Genomic DNA, 17,401 nt, shown 5'->3' with positions numbered 1-17,401 from the left:
TTTTTCTGATCTACCACATTGGTTACAGGAAATGAAAACCAAGACAATATTCATGTGCATCACATTTTATATGGTGTGAGAAGTGAATCAAACTCAGTCAAGATGAATCAAATCAAGCTTTCTGAATCTATCAGACTGAAGGCGAAGCTCCAGAAAACTGGAGAAAATGAAATTGGAATTGGTAAGGTTGAAATCCTTCACACTGTCATATGCAACGATTCTTTCATTTATTGTTTGTTAGCTCCTAATATATAACTGAGAATGACGAGGAAGGGATGCTCAAATGTTCTAAAAACAATTTGGTCCATACAAGAATACTACTGGTATGTGCTTCCAAAACACACTTCTGAAATACAAGGAATGTTGCAGCTACAAAATAAATCTTAAGTGATGTGAGACTGAATTGTTAGAAGGCAGACAGACTAATTAGATAGAAGTAATTGTGTAATAAGTGACAATCAAATCAAAGCAGTGCTTGCATATGGCATTGGAAAGAACATAGAAACATTGAGCAACTGTAGCTAGAATACTTAATTTGAAAAGCCAATATATTGTTCAGATTTTTTATGTTCTCCAAGAGTGCTAATTGAAGATTCTTCACAGTTTCCCTGATAATCTAACTGTGTAGGCCTTTCTAGCCTTTGATTAGGGTGTGTTCAGACAGGTCAACAGGGCAGGGCTGTTGCAAATGTAGTGTAACAGTTGTGGTCACCCAGGGTGAAGCTTTTTGAGTGGGGATATACTAGGAACAAAGGAAGAGGAATGGGCCATGTCCTACAGAAGTGTACTGACAAATGTATTGTTGGTTTGTTTGAAATAACAGGATTTTCAAAATGTGATGAGCTGGAACACATTTGCTCCCAGAAATTGTCCTCAGAATTCTCCATGGCACATGTTGAGAGTGGATATTCTTCTCCAGATATTCTCTATCTTCTTGGCTGTTTTTGGAATATTTTCCAATGTTTGCTGACTGTATTGGACATCCAGCAACGTTTTGTTTCAGTATTTAATAGGTGATAGTTACGTGTGTCTTCATGGCTAATTGCTTTTTCAAGTTTCCTTCCACAACTGCACCAGGAGTAGAGAGAAAAATGGGGCCTTAATAATATGAGGAATGATAAAAGGATAGCAGTTGTGGCTGCTGGTAAGAATACCCTCCACAAAACATAAGGAGAAGACAGAGAGATCTTCGTTCACCAATTCTGGATTTTTAGCACATGCCCAGAGCTCACTCCATGTCCCCAAGTGATTCCAAATTATTATTATTATTATTATTAAAAGAAAGAGAAAAAACTGTCCAATCAGCAGCACAGTTTCATTCATCTTGGTTAAAGTGTGCTGAATTATAGTGGAGACAGTGTGAAAAAAAAAAATGGCATCATTTATCTATTAAGAACAGCAGACACATTCCTCTGGGTATAACATTTCTATTGTTTACTGAGAACCACCCAGTGTGTGCACAGGATCATATCAAAAATATATATCACAAGTGCTACACATTGCAAATTTTTCCAGATGGGACAGAGGAAGAAAACTCTCATGTATGTTCACCACAGCCCTTTGGGGAGAATTCCCACTTTTTTCTTTTGCAGGGGACAGTCTTGGTAGTGCATACTGACAAGAAAAATACAGTACTTTAACAAGCCTATTTGTCACCCAAGTTAGCATATTTCCATCAGCAGTACAAAGTGCTGGTGATCACTTTCAAAGCCCTAAACAGCTCAAGACCATAATATTGCAAGGACCCCTTTCCCCTGCATGACACCCCCACACCCCCACACACACTTAGAAGGCCCTCACCAGGGCCCCACCTCCACTGGTGCTGCAGGTGTTGGTGATGCAAGGCAGGGCCTTATTGTTTGCACCCCACAAGCTGTGGAACTCCTTGCCCCAGGACATACCTTTTTCATGGTGGTTTGGCATCAGATGAAACTACTTTATTTCTCAGTGCTTATGGGTTTGAATGATTCTTCCCTGTGCTAATTTCTGCTGCTGCTGCTGCTGCTGCTTCTTCTTCTTCTTCTTCTTATTATTATTATTATTGATGTTTATTGTTGATGTTTTTATTTCATTTTTGTGTTTTATGGATTATTTTTGAATGGTTTGGTTTAGTTTTGATTTTGATTAACATTAGCAGCATTGGGGATCCCTCATGAAGGGTGGGATATAAATAATTTAATGAGATAAAGAAATGTTGATTGCTGAACCATTACATTGTCTCCTCCACACACACCTTTTCCAAGGGACTTACCAATGTTTGAAAATTAAGACTTGTATGTACTGGCTTTTGGTGGATGGGTTCAGCAGATGTAAGCTCACATTATAAAAAAAAATACTTATTTGATATTAATATAATTTTTACCCACCCAGAGTCTTCAAATCTGAGAGTTGAGATCTGAATCTTGAATGTGACATTTTATCTCAAAATATGAAATTTGAGTGCCTTAGAATTGTTGCCATAGCTTGATTACTTTGATTTTGGTAAATGTCTAATATCTTGTAAGTTGTGAATTGTAAAATACTATCAAATGTCACTTCATGTAAACTATGAATTATTGTTAAATAATCAACTGTCAAATATCAAACATGGATTCAAAATATCACTGAATATCAAATACCAATATTAGGTAGCTGGTGAATCTATAAACATTTAGTTAATTTTCTGTATATATGGAACATAAAATTTATAAAAGAGATTTTTAAAATTATTTTTTGAGAGTAAATTTAAAAAATAGGTGCTACCACTTCTTTTTAAATTAGTTATGCCTAATTAATCACACACACACACACAAATCCAAACATATGTATTTAGAAAAGAGAAGAATGAGCAAGAAACATACACTTTAACAGTGCAATCCTATACATGTCTACTCAGAGGTAAGTCCCATTGAGTTCAATGGGTCTTACTTCTAAGTATGTGGGTATAGGATTGCAGTCAAAATGGGAGGGGTGTTTGTAGTCTAATATCATCCTGAAATTTGTCATTCCAAAATCATTAAAACATTGTCTATCTATAAATAAATGTGTTCTGTCTTAGGAGTCCTTCCCTCCTTTGTATATAATATATTAATTTTGATATAATTGTTTTATTCTAGATTCTATAAAATCATTGTGATATGAGAGAGGAAACAGACTTTCCCCCAATCATTAGATATAGTAAGTTGCTATTAATAAATTAATTACTGCCTCAAAATTAATCCCTTCAACCACTCTATAGAATAATTTAATAAGATATACACTGGGTCTTCAGGGATTGTATACCCTGTAATCTCCACAATGCAGCGGGACATTTTTGACATGCTACCATTTATACACAAAAAATGCTTGTTTCTTGAGCATATTTGTCAATTATATAAAGATACATTAGTTATTTTTTAGAGCCAGTATATACGTGTACACACATCACTTGATTTGCCATCAGTTGATCACCTGATACTCTGTGACCCAAGCCTGTGTGTGTGAATGATACCATAGAAAAGCTAAGCAATGCCAAAGTTCTGTTTGTGATGGCTCATTCACAGTAGCACCACAGCACCACTTGATGCTGTTGTCAAGTGATGAACAGTATATGTGTGTGAATCACCATTATCAAGTCCACCGTACACATTGTAGTTTGTAGTTGCTCTTTGAAGAAATGATGGGTTGCTATTCCCAACAAAACAAGCCTTTATTGCCTATTCCTGACGCTATAGTTTGTTATAAGTCTTGATACCTGCCTGGAAAGAACATCAATTAAAATTAGACATGTGCTGCTTAGCTTTGGCAACTTAGCTTCATCACTGCAAAGCTATTATGTTGAAGCAGAAGCAGAAGAAGTCCTGTGTCATAAGCTTTTGTGTTATGGCACAAAAAATGTTAATCTTTAAGATGCCACAGAATTCTGTTGTTTTTTGTGCAATAGGCTGACATGGCTACCTCTCTGGAATATGTTAGAGCACTTACTCCAAAATCTGGAGAAATTAAGGGGTATTTCAGAAAGGTTGAATCCAATGATCGGTCCCAGTGACCAATTTTGTTTGCAGTCAGTAATGGAATGGAATTTTTTTGCAGTGGTTGCTGAATTAAAATAAGTAACAGTATGCAAATGAGTGCTAAGCGGACCATCTGTGTCATTTTAATAAAAGACCATTAATTGCATGAGCTTCACACAGCAGTAAGCTTTAAGATGAAGACTCCGTTACAAGCCAGCAAGTGAATAAATATCACAGCTAGATTGTTCAAAATAACCCCAGTCATTCTGGTGCAGCCGATAAACAAGAAGAGAACCTTCCTCAATAATCCAAATGCATGGTGAGGTGGTCACAAAGCAAATCAGTGAAAGATATGAGAGCAGGGAATCCAGATTTTCTTATTCCTTGAAATACCTGCGGATGGTTAAAGTGTTGGTCTTTAAATTGTTTAATAAACTGGTGCAGCACTCCTATTAAACTGTGAACACTGCAGAAGATCTCCCGGAGCACTTTATGTACTGTGTCACCAGGTCATGTGACAGAACGATATCTAACACACCATCGTCTTGGTGACGTCCAATACTGCCTGTCTTCATCAAATCCAGATGAGGCAGTGGAGGCCCTCAAGAGGCTCAGGAGCAATGGGATGGCTGGGGACTAATTGAAGGTGAATCCAGATAAGGTGGAGGTACACTTGGTCAGTGGTTTATCAGACTATAGAGGTGGTATTCCAGTGGCACTGACTCCACTCCTCTGATAACCTGGCTTCATAGCTTGTGGTTGCTCCTGGATCCAGCATTGCTTATAGACGCTCTGCTGGCATCTGTAGCACAGAACAGCTTTGCCCAATTTAGGTTGATTCACCAGCTGTGGCCCTTCCTGGGTAGAAATGACCTTGCCAAGGTTATCCAAGCTTAGTAACATCCAGGCTTGATTACCATAACATGTTGTATATGGGACTGCCTTTGACAATTGAGGTCTTTCACATGCCAGGCACTGACCCTGTTTTCCCATCTTTGCTGATGGTTTGTATAGTTGATTTTGGTTATGGTTATTGTTGAGAACGTAAGAGCTGTGCTGGATCACACCAAGGTCCATCTAGTCCAGCGTTCTCTTCACACAGTAGCCAACTAGCTGCCCATGGGAAATGCACAGGCAGGACATGAGTGCAACAGCACCCTGGCTGCCTGGCTATTGACATGATGTGAACTTCTGATTTACAGTCAGGACCAGAAATATTGGAACAAGGATAAGTGTTTTGGTAGTTGGCCTCTATACACCACCACATTGAAGTTGAAAGGAAACACACCCAGATGGGAGCGAAGTCAGGACTTCCAGCTGTAATTCAAGGGGTTTGACAAAAGTGGGGCACTAACCATTCAGGAAGGACAGCCAGTGGCATACACACACACCCATCGTTGGTGGCTCATAAGTAATGGAACAAACCAACATTATTTCAAACTTAAGGATCACCTTTAATACCTGGATGAAAATCCTTTGCAGTCAATGACTGCCTGAAGTCTGGAACCCATGGACGTGACCAAATGCTGAGTTTCCTCCCTCGAGATGCTTTGCCAGGCCTTTACTGCAGCTGCCTTCAGCTGCTGCTTGTTTGTGGGTCTTTCTGTCTTCAGTCTTGTCTTCAGTAAGTGAGAAGCGTGCTCTATTGGGTTGAGATCAGGTGACTGACTTGGCCATTGAAGACCATCCCACTTCTTTGCCTTGAGAAGCTCTTGGGTAGCTTTTGCTGTATGTTTTGGGTCATTATCCATCTGCAATATGAAGCGGCGTCCTATCAGTTTGGCAGCATTCGGCTGAATCTGAGCAGAAAGTGTAGCCCTATACACTTCAGGATTTGTCCTGCTGCTTTTATCAGCAGTCAGGTCATCAATAAACACCAGTGACCCGGTTCCATTGGCAGCCATACATGCCCATGCTATAACACTGCCTCCACCATGTTTGACAGATGATGTGGTATGCTTTGGATCATGAGCTGTTCCTTTCCTTCTCTATACTTTTCTCTTCCCATCATTCTGGCACAAGTTAATCTTGGTTTCATCAGTCCAAAGAATCTTATTCCAGAACTGGGCAGGCTTTTTTAGGTGTTTGCTGGCAAAGGCTAATCTGGCCTTTCTGTTCTTGAGTGTTACCAGTGGTTTGCACCTTGTTGTGGAGCCTCTGTATTTACATTCATAAAGCCGTCTCTTGACTGTAGATGTTGACAATGACATGCCTACCTCTGCAAGAGCATTCTTGATAGGGATGGCAGAGAATTTCTCCACGAATCTCGGGAAGGCCGAATGCCAATGCATTCGGCCCCCCAAAATTGGCAGTGAAATTCTCCGCCGCCACCCCCCCCCCCCGGGATAGGACTTACCTCCCTCGAATGTCCCTCTCGGCGGCGGGTCCCGGGGCCGGGGGCAGCAGCCGGTCTTCTGACCGGCTGCCGCCGCCGCCATTATTTATTTATTTATTTATTTCATTTCTATACTGCCCAATAGCTGAAGCTCTCTGGGCGGTTCACAAAAATTAAAACCAAACAACACACAATAAAACAATTTAATATATATATAACATTAAAACCACAATATAACAATACAACCACAATAAAACCTAGCAGCAGTGCAGGAGTTTAAAATACAGATTTAAAACAACAAAGATAAAAATTTAGAAAGCTAAAATGCTAAAATGCCTGGGAAAATAAAAAGGTCTTCACCTGGCGCCGAAAGGAATACAATGTAGGTGCCAGGCGAACCTCACTAGGGAGCTCATTCCAGAGCCGGGGTGCCATAACAGAAAAAGCCCTCCTCCTAGTAGCCACCCGCCTCACTTCCTTTGGCAGGGGCTCACGGAGAAGGGCCACTGATGATGATCTTAAGGTCCGGGCAGGCACATATGGGAGGAGGTGATCCTTCAGGTAACCTGGCCCCAAGACGTTAAGGGCTTTGAATGTAAAGTAAAATTACAAAGTAAATATATAAAAAAAACAACACACGCACGTGATAGGCTACGTAACGATTTACATAGCCTATCACGGCTAGATTTCCAAAGTCAGCCGTGATAGGCTACATAAATCGTTACGTAGTCTATCACGGGTGACTTTGAAAAAAAAAAAAAGTGCGTACTTAATAGCGTAGCCCTTATTGTTGCCGTAGTCTACGTAAATCTTTACATAGACTACCCGGGCCCAAATAAGGAACACAAATGGCGGCGCCCATGGGCGCCGCCATTTGCGTACGCGCTTTTTTTTTTTCCAAAGTCATCCGTGATAGGCTACGTAATGATTTACGTAGCCTATCACAGCTGACTTTGGAAATCTAGCCGTGATAGGCTATGTAAATCGTTACGTAGCCTATCACGTGTGTGTGTGTTTTTACATTTACTTTTGTATTTCGCGGCCGGGGAGACGGGGCGCTTCTCCCCTGCCTGAATTTCGGCCGGGCGAGGCGGGCACCTCCCCCCCCAACCTGAATTTTGGCCGGGCGAGGCGGGGCGCCTCCCCCCCCGGCCTGAACTTCGGGGGGAGAACCGAAGCGCCTCCCTCCCACCGCGAAGCAAGCTGCGGGACCAGGTAAGTGACTTTCATACATCCCTAATTCTTGACCTGGCTAGATGTTGTGAAAGGGTTGCTCTTCACCCTGATCAGAATTCTGCGGTCATCCACTTTAGTTGTCTTCCGTGGTCTTCCAGGCCTTTTGCTGTTGCTGAGCTTGCCAGTTAATTCCTTCTTTTTCAGGATGTTCCAAGCTGTTGTATTGGCTACTCCCACTGTTTTTGCTATCTCTCTGATGGGTTTATGTTGTTTCCTCAGCCCAATGGTGGCCTCCTTCACTTGCATGGACATCTCTTTGGACTTCATGTTGGGAGTTCCAGTGAACAGCTACCAAAAGCAAATGTAACATTCAGAACCACCTCCAGGCCTTTTCTCTACTTGATTGGTCATGGGGCACCCAGGAAACAGGCCCCACCTGGCAATGGAGCTGCTTGTCAGCCATTCCTTCCATTACTTATGAGCCACCAACGATGGATGTGTGTGTATGCCACTGGCTGTCCTTCCTGAATGGTTAGTGCCCCACTTTTGTCAAACCCCTTGAATTACAGCTGAAAGTCCTGACTTCGCTCTCATCTGGGTGTGTTTCCTTTCAACTTCAATGTGGTGGTGTACAAAGGCCAACTGCCAAAACAGTTATCCTTGTTCCAATATTTCTGGCCCTGACTGTAGTTTCATCCTTTTGTTAACAGCCTTGGATTCCACCATGTGGCAGAAAGGCAGCATAGAAATATTTTAAATAAACACACACATTTAAATTAGTGCTGTGCCTAAACTTTCTCCCACATTTTTTGACCATTCCCATTCAATTTGATGGAAAATAAATTGCTTTTGAAAAGAAATTCAGTGATGTGTGCACAAGTGTCTTTTTTTCATTGTACAATCATCTCTCCAGCAGCCTGTAGCCTCCTTGGCTTCCCACACTTCAATTAAAGCCCAGGGGAAGGCATCATGAGGTAATTCCACCCATAGGGCTTTTCAGATCAGGACACACAGGCAGCCTGGGAGGCTGCAGAGCAATGGACCAGATGTGTAATAGGAAACACACACAGAGAACCTCCAGCCGCCTCACAGTGATTAGATAAGCTCAAAAACAGTGCAAAAATAAATAATAAAACATCCTGAGAATGAGGCAGAACAATGGAAGCCTCTTTCATGGGAGAAGAAAACTTTCAGGAAATCAGAGGACAGATTTAGACTAGGGGTGGACAAAAGTCACTTACCTTTCGTCGAAGCTTGTTCGCGGTGGGGGGGAGGCGCTTCGCTGCTCCCCCCGCGAAGTTCAGACTGGGGGGGGAGGCTTCCCGCCTCGCCCTGGCCGAAATTCAGGCCGGGGGGGAGGCTTCCTGCCTCGCCCGGCCGCGAACTCGAAAGTTTTTTTTTTTTTAAACGCCCCCGTGATAGGCTACGTGACGATTAACGTAGCCTGTCACGGCTAGATCTGCAAAGTCAGCCGTGATAGGCTACGTTAATCGTCACGTAGCCTATCACGGGTGACTTTAAAAAAAAAAAGCGCGTACGCTAATGGTGGCCCCCATAGGGAGCCGCCATTCGCGTTCCTTATTTGGTCGCTGTAGTCTACGTAAATCTTTACGTAGACTACAGCGACCAAATAAGGAACAGGAATGGCAGCTCCCTATGGGGGCCGCCATTATCCGTACGCGCTTTTTTTCTTTTTTTAAAAAGTCACCCGTGATAGGCTACGTGACGATTTACGTAGCCTATCATGGCTGACTTTGCAAATCTAGCCGTGATAGGCTACGTTAATCGTCACGTAGCCTATCACGGGGGCGTGTTTTTTTTTTCCTTTTATTGGAATGGCGGCGGCGGCAGCCGGTCAAAAGACCGGCTGCCGCTCCCGCCCCGCACGAACATCCGCCGAACCGCCGGCCGGACCCGCCGCCGGGAGGGACATTCGGCGAAGGTAAGTCCCGTCCCGGGGGGGGTGCGGGGTGCGGGGGGGTGCGGAGGATTTCTCCCTGAAACTTGTTCAGGGGGCCGAACACGTTGGCGCTCGGCCCCCCGAAGTTTCGGGGAGAAATTCTCCGCCATCCCTAATTTAGACACACCTCTTCCCTGGAGCTGGATACAACACTGCCCCCCTCACACCTGCACTGTGGTGGATGCAAAATGGGGGCCAGCCTGCCAACACAGTGCTGCTGTTGCCACTTTCAGTGGCAGCACCCCCCAAAAAAAAACCCTTACGAAAAAAGAAAGCTGTGCTACAACTCCTGCCGATGGTAAGCGCTACCAATCAGAAACTGCTGAGAATTTCTCTTCCCCCTGAAGAAATTTGGTAAAATTTCCCCCTCCAGTCTCTCTGCCCACAAATTCTCCACAAATAGTGGAGAATTGCAAGATGCCATTTGCACACAGGGAAGCACCAAAGAATGTTCAAACTATCGAACAGTGGCACTTATTTCACATGCCAGTAAGGTAATGCTCAAGATCTTGCAAGGTAGACTCCAGCAATTCATGGAATGAGAATTGCCAGATGTACAAGCTGGGTTTAGAAAAGGCAGAGGAACTAGAGACCAAATTGCCAATATCCGCTGGATAATGGAGAAAGCCAGGGAGTTTCAGAAAAACATCTATTTCTGTTTTATTGACTATTCTAAAGCCTTTGACTGTGTGGATCATCACAAATTGTGGCAAGTTCTTGGTGAGATGGGGATACCAAGTCATCTTGTCTGCCTCCTGAGGAATCTGTATAACGACCAAGTAGCAACGGTAAGAACAGACCACGGAACAACGGACTGGTTTAAGATTGGGAAAGGAGTACGGCAGGGTTGTATACTCTCACCCTACCTATTCAAACTGTACGCAGAACACATCATTCGACGTGCTGGGCTTGATGAAGCCAAGGCTGGAGTTAAAATCGCTGGAAGAAACATTAACAATCTCCGATATGCAGATGATACCACTTTGATGGCTGAAAGCGAGGAGGAGCTGAGGAACCTTATGATGACAGTGAAAGAAGAAAGTGCAAAAGCTGGGTTGCAGTTAAACCTCAAAAAAACCAAGATTATGGCAACCAGCTTGATTGATAACTGGCAAATAGAGGGAGAAAACGTGGAGGCAGTGACAGACTTTGTCTTTCTAGGCGCAAAGATTACTGCAGACGCTGACTGCAGCCAGGAAATCAGAAGACGTTTACTTCTTGGGAGGAGAGCAATGACACATCTTGATAAAATAGTTAAGAGCAGAGACATCACACTGACAACCAAGGTCCACATAGTTAAAGCAATGGTATTCCCCGTAGTAAGCTATGGCTGCGAGAGCGGGACCGTAAAGAAGGCTGAGCGAAGGAAGATAGATGCTTTTGAACTGTGGTGCTGGAGGAAAATTCTGAGAGTGCCTTGGACTGCAAGAAAATCAAACCAGTCCATACTCCAGGAAATAAAGCCAGACTGCTCACTTGAGGGAATGATATTAAAGGCAAAACTGAAGTCCTTTGGCCACATAATGAGAAGACAGGATATCCTGGAGAAGATGCTGATACTAGGAAAAGCGGAAGGCAAAAGGAAGAGGGGCTGACCAAGGGCGAGATGGATGGATGATATTCTGGAGGTAATGGACTCGACCTTGGGGGAGATGGGGGTGGCGACGGCCGACAGGAAGCTCTGGCGTGGGCTGGTCCATGAAGTCACGAAGGGTCAGAAGTGACTTACCGAATAAACAACAACAACTAATTCAAAGAGATTAATACTTCCTCTGAGGCCGGTATAGGGAAATTCAAGCTAACCATACACCAACCACAGTCTGTATTAGCTGGAGTTGTTGATAGTGCAGGGGTTCTCTACCTGCCTTAGACTTCACCTACTCATCCTGCCTGCTTTGATCAGCTGATCCGCCTGTTTGTCAGCCTTTGCTTGGATTCTTGCACTGTGCTTGCCTAGTTTGTTGGGGCCAATCCTGCAGCTCCTGATCTTTTTGCAAAACCTCCTTCAACCATGCCTCCAAACCCATGTCCAGGTCTGTGTCAAGATTTCCAGGTGAAGCTTAGTCAGGTGTACGGAAGTTAGGGGTTCTCAGCTATATTCAGAAAGCAAGGGACCAGTTTAACAGGATCAAGATCAGAAGTAAGAGCTTTCTCACACTTCCCTTTTTAAACTCGACTTTCCAGGTATAGAAAGTACCTGAGTTTCAATGGCAAAGTAGCAAATTACAATATTTGGAATAGGACACACATGTTTTAACTACTGTCTTTCCTGGCAAGAAATACAGAAGTGGGAAATCAATCCATTCCCAATCACTGCTTCTGTGTTTGTTGAGTTTTTGTGGTGGAGGGTGAAGGGGTAGGGGGAACAACGTGGCTATTTCAAAATTACTAAACTGGTTGCATTATTCTCTCTGTGTTAAGACACTTGGCACATTTTCAACTAAAAGTAATGTCATGCTCAGATCACAATGTTATTGAAATCCAGTTTGCATGGCAACTTTAAAATGAGGAAACCGGCATCTTCATCCAAGTGTGTGTGTGTGTGTGTGTGTGTGTGTTTCATTTCACACAGATGTAAAGGCTTCTTTCCTGCACAAGAAACACAAAATGTAGTCAAGTATATTATTGCAAATGATTATGCCTCTTGTCACCCTCCCTTCTGCCTGGGTGGGTGGGAAAGACTTATGCAATTTTCGCTACCTATGTGGTTCTGGCTTCCAAATGTTACTGCAGGAAGAAGCGGCTCCCACACAGCTGAGGTATCATTCAAAGGCATCTGAAGTACAAGTACAACATTATTGCACAACCTCTAAGCCAGTATTCACGGCATGGCAGCTTCTCATATTCCCAGATGGATCCTGTATCACACAAAAGAAAGGTTCTTTCACCTGGGACGCCGTAATATGGGCAGTAGGAATGGGCCTTACACTGGCCCCAGAGCTATGGGACCTGACAAGGGAGGGGACTGACGTGAGCTGAAGCCCTTAGCAAATGTGGAGTGTGTCTATCAGGTGTGAGAGCATCAATTCCGCACAGAAGTGCTATGCGATTGGACGCAAAGATGCCATTAATTGGCTTCTCCCAACTAAATCATATGTATGGTAGTCTTATTCTCAGTGGAGGTTGGTGGCTCCTATTTCAGTGGGGCTGAATCTGCTCTAAAGGGGCTATCAAACATGCTGAACCCTATCCCCCAAATGGGTTCAGAACCATGGATAGTTCCTTAGAGGTCTGACTAGTTCTGACTGAAACCCAGAGCAGATTCACCAGCCCGACCAAAATAGGCGCCACCAGCCTCCACCGCTTACAGGGCATGAGTCACCCATCCAGCCACCCATATGGGTGGCTACTACAAGTCACACATCCGCAAGGAGCCAGCTCTGTTTGTTTGAAGCGGCCCCCCCGTGTGTTCATGATGCTTTTCACAATACCCTGATTTATGATGGTGTGATGAAACTCACTGGAACTGTGTGGGGAGCCACTGTACACAAATGGTGTACCATGTGCTGCAACTTCCCCCTGTGGCCACCCAGGTGGGTGATGGCAGCATGTGTGAATTAGACCCCAAAGTATTATGGCCTTGGAGAGACGATGGTGGGAGGAAGACGAGGGAGGAAGAAAGCTGCTTCTTGATTTCCTGTATATATTCCTTTCATTATTAGGGAAACCTTGGCTACTGTTGGCATGCAATATTTGCATAGACTTTTTGCCTAGACATCATGTAAAGTAATGTTTAGACCTTTTCATTTGAATTTATCACTTATTTCAACTCTGCCCCATTGTTTCCTTTTCATGAATATTGTGTATATTTTCTTCACACTTTTTATTCCACACTGGGGTATACCTACCGTGAATATTTCCACTGCAACTTTCAAATTAGATAGGATTGCTCATATTTGAGTGACCCAAGTGCCATTATTTTTGCAAATAAAGCAGAATGGGACTTATCACTTGCTTTATTTTGCTGGAATAGTAACAGCCATGGCGTTTTGTTCTCCTTGGATTATGTGTTTCTGCTGGGGAGGGAGCATAGCTGGGGAGGGGTCATAGTGGAGGAGGGTGCATGCTTTACATGTAGAAGGTCACCCCAGGATCAGTCCCTGGCATTGCCAGGTAAAGGATAAGACAGCAGATGCAGCACCTAGTTAATTTTTGAACCCTGACTTAGGGTGCAATCCTATCCATGTTTAGACAGAAAAAAGTCCTAGAACTCCCAGCATTCCTCAGCCAGCATAGCTGGCTGGGGAATGCTGGGAGTTGTAGGACTTTTTTTCTGTCCATGTATAGAATTGCACATTAATTATCTATAGGTGCCCTCCCTTTAGATGGCTATGTGTATTATTTCAGTTGTTAAGCACAACTAACATTTCTATTATTTTCCTACACACCACCACCACCATTCCATGCTTTACAGCTGTTTTTACAGTCCTGGTATGTTAGAGCAAAAAACAGACAAAACCCTGTATGCCAACCCTGATTAAAAAAAAGAAGGAAGGAAGGAAGGAAGGAAGAAAAGAAAAGAAAAGAAAAGAAAGAAGAGGAGCATGCACAATTACACATTTTAAACTCACTGAAACCATTGCACCATCGTTGCACAGGAATAAAATGGAGGTTCCTTCTGGTGTCTGATGCTAAACACATTTACTGGGGAATAAGCACCATGTTGTTGCAGAAGATCATATATTTTTAATAACTGAGCATCTGTAACCATGTATACATAATGTTTTTTAAAACAACAATGAGAAGAAGAAAGCAAGGATGCTGCAGTGAGCAGCATCAGTGCTAATGGACCCCAGCATGCCCATGCCAGCCCAGGTGCTGATGCTGATATTCTCTGGGTGGTCATTTGGGGTCTCCCTGGGCTGCAGGGACCTGGACTTTGGCCCCAGTGTCTAGTCCTAGTTATCTGATGGTCCTAGTTCCATCACCTCTGATGGGTGATGGAAAAGATGGTCTGCCTGAGACCCTGGAGAGATGTTGCTTGTCAGAGTAGACAATATCGGACAAATACTCTGACCTGGTAGAAGGCTGATTCCTGTTTCTACACACTCTTCCAAGAAAATCCTCAGGACTAGGACTGAACAGGTGTCCCCCCCCCGCCCCACCCAGCACAAGCTGAAAACAGCCCACTAGCTATGTATGGTGGTCCAACAGGGGACCGCCTGTGTTTTCGTAGGGTGGCCATGTGTCCTCTTTTACAGAGGACAATCCTCTATTTGAAAGGCTGTCAGAGAACCATCTTCTATTTAAAGGTGTCCTCTGTTTGAAGGGCTGTCCTGTCTGGTCCTAGTTTAAAGATAATGATGAGCAACCATAAGAACGGTTACTCATCAGCCGATAGCACCTGAACAGGCAGACACACAGGTCACTTGGCCACAGTCTTCCACTGAATGGTGAGATGCACTGTTTTTCTGTTTAAATTATAATAAGTATTTCTAAATTCACATCTGTAGATATCAATTAGCATATGAATATTTTACACAAATCACAGCCCCCTTTTGTCCTCTTTTTTAGTGATGCGTTTCTTCTTTTTTGGTTGATTTTTAAGTGGCCCAAACTGTACAACGGGGTTAGCAGGCCTGGCTGCTGGAGCTGTTGTTCAGCTTGGTGGGGCACACATTATGCAGGCCTATACTAGAGTTCACCTTTACTTTGCCAGGTTATGCTGTTGTCGTTTACATTCATGGAGGATAGATCTATCAAGAGGAAGTGCTAGCCAAACTGGAGAGACCCAGGTCAAACTCCCTGCTCAGCCATGAAGCTCACTGGCGGGCCTTAAGCCCGTTACTATCTCTCGGTCTAAGCGTCCTTACAGAGATGTTGTGAGGTTAAAACAATGGTGGGGTGTGTATGATGCCCTGAGCTCAGGAGGAGAAAAATTAAATAAATATTAGCCATGACAGCTGCACTAATATACCTCTGAATACTACAATGCTCAGAACAAATGGGATGGCTGTCATTTTAATATTCTGCATGACAGTTTCGAGAGGCATTTCATGGATTGATCTTAGAAACAACAATGCTCAGTGTCTCATCCAGCAAGGCAATTCTTTCTTTCTTTCTTTCTTTCTTTCTTTCTTTCTTTCTTTCTTTTTTTCTTTCTTTCTTTCTTTCTTTCCTTCCCTCCCTCCCTCCCTCCCTCCCTCGCATAAAAGGCAGCTCTCTGTTTACTTTTGGTCCCTTAAACACATGGATTCCTGAACATGCATACCCTTACATATTCAGGGAGGACATTCTTTAACCCCTGGTTTCAGTCAGCGAACTAGCTGAAACATTCTGAACCAGCTGAAGTTTCTAGAGACACTTAGCAAATTTCCCCAAACAGCGGGAAATTCCAGGGGCAGCACTAACTTGAGTTTGGTTTCCTTTGCATGAGAGAACACTAGAGACTTACTGTGAATTTGTAGTATATGCTGTATTTACAAATTTATACGCAGACCAGAAGCAGAAGCAAACAGAAGATCCACTTCTCCACACCAGGTCCTCAGAGAGCGGCCCTGCACTCTCATGGTGTCATGGGCCTTCATCCTCCAATGCGCCTCTCATGCTGATGTCATGAAGATCCCCTCAAAACAGAGCTCTCTCTCTACCTCTCTCCCTGAAGTTTCCAAATCTGAAAGCTGCTGTTTCTACACATACAGACCTAGTTTGCACATAAGGCCAATTCCTGGGTTAAACACCCCGGGAATTGGTGTGGCTGTGCAGGGGTGAACAAGTGTACTGCCTCTTGCTCGCTTGCCACTTCTGTTTTGAATCAGCTTTCCAAAACAACTCAGGAATGCCCCATTCCTTGGTTGTTGTCATGATCTGCAAACCCAGCACTCTGGGTTGTTTGGGGTTGTCTAACCCTAAACAACCCAGAGTGCCAGTGCCAGTTCGCATGTCATCACAACAACCCAGGAATGGGTTCCAGAAAGCAGAAGTAGGTGAACAGGAGGGAGCCAGCACACTCACTTGTTTGTGCATGCTCACCATAAGATAGGCGGCAGGCAAGCCTCTTTGGAAAGAACATTTCACAAATGGTGTGCCACCACTAAAAAGACCCCTCTTGTAGCAACTTGCCTATTGCAATATGCAGTACCTGCATACTGTAGTTTAAAGCTCTTACTGCCAGTAACTAAGCCTTAGGAGAGGCATTTTGACCTTTTAGAACAAGGCAGGGGATAACTGGCCAATGTGGTGTAGTGCCTAGAGTGTTGGACTAAGAGTCGAGAGACCTGGGCTCTAGTCTCCTCTCAGCCATGAAGCTCACTGGGTGACTTTAGGCCAGTCACAGACCCTCAGCCCAACCTACCTCACAGGGCTGTTGTGAGGATAAAATGGAGAGGAGGAGGATTATGTACATCATCTTGGGTTCCTTAAGGAGAAAAAAAGGCGGGATATAAATATAATAAATAATAAACTTCACAAAAGCCAGAAAACCACCAAATAATTGGTGGTTGGGGAAATGGGGCATGGATATGGCCCCTGGACCTGCGGTTCCCCACCCCGGTTTAAGCACTGTAAGCACTCTGTTGGACCACCTTTACTCTAAGCACAGTGTACATGTCATATAAAATGGTGTACTGCCTTCAAAGGTTCATGCTAAATTAGATGGCCGTCAAGGTGCCACAGCCCTCTTTATTGCTTTGCTGCTTCATGCTAACATGGTTCCTTTCCCAGCGTTCATATGCTCCTTGAATTGCATCTCAATTAAAAGCATTTTATTCAGCCATTGTGCTTCAACATTTGTGCAAAACAGCATGCATATATTCTTGGAATGTTAGCGGAAGATAAAGGCATGCATATTCCTACAGCAGAGCTGTTCATTGTATAATTTAGTTTTCAGTTGAGTGTGAACTTACCGCAGGTGAAAATAAGATGATCCAGATCTGTCAGCACTGCTATACATGTAGGTGGTTCCATTATTATAATTTGTGAAATGCTCACAAGCTGTCTTTGTAAGGGTTTGTACATAGA

At 43.7% G+C, this 17,401-nt stretch overlaps 1 protein-coding gene across 3 annotated transcripts in view; it reads left to right on the top strand.

The window, feature by feature from the left end:
- LOC146358454 (uncharacterized) overlaps window positions 1–8,345 on the top strand; it is a 22,632-nt gene extending 14,287 nt beyond the window's left edge. For 2 of the 3 annotated variants that reach the window (XM_084811688.1, XM_084811683.1), the window contains 2 exons: window positions 29–181; window positions 824–2,688. In XM_084811688.1, the coding sequence (XP_084667814.1) occupies window positions 29–181; window positions 824–1,017 (347 nt within the window). In that variant the 3' untranslated portion in view covers window positions 1,018–2,688. Of the gene's footprint in view, window positions 1–28; window positions 182–823; window positions 2,689–7,761 lie in introns of those variants that run through there. The other variant, XM_084811696.1, reaches the window with a different exon arrangement.
- Window positions 8,346–17,401: the final 9,056 nt, after the last annotated feature.

The sequence above is a fragment of the Heloderma suspectum genome, chromosome 1, assembly GCF_057233095.1.
Source record: "Heloderma suspectum isolate Gila_16-S chromosome 1, 16-S_ref, whole genome shotgun sequence".
In the NCBI taxonomy this organism is placed as follows: Eukaryota; Metazoa; Chordata; class Lepidosauria; order Squamata; family Helodermatidae; genus Heloderma; species Heloderma suspectum.
The sequence above is the reverse complement of the archived record's forward strand: the minus strand, read 5'-3'. Positions and strand labels throughout refer to the sequence as shown.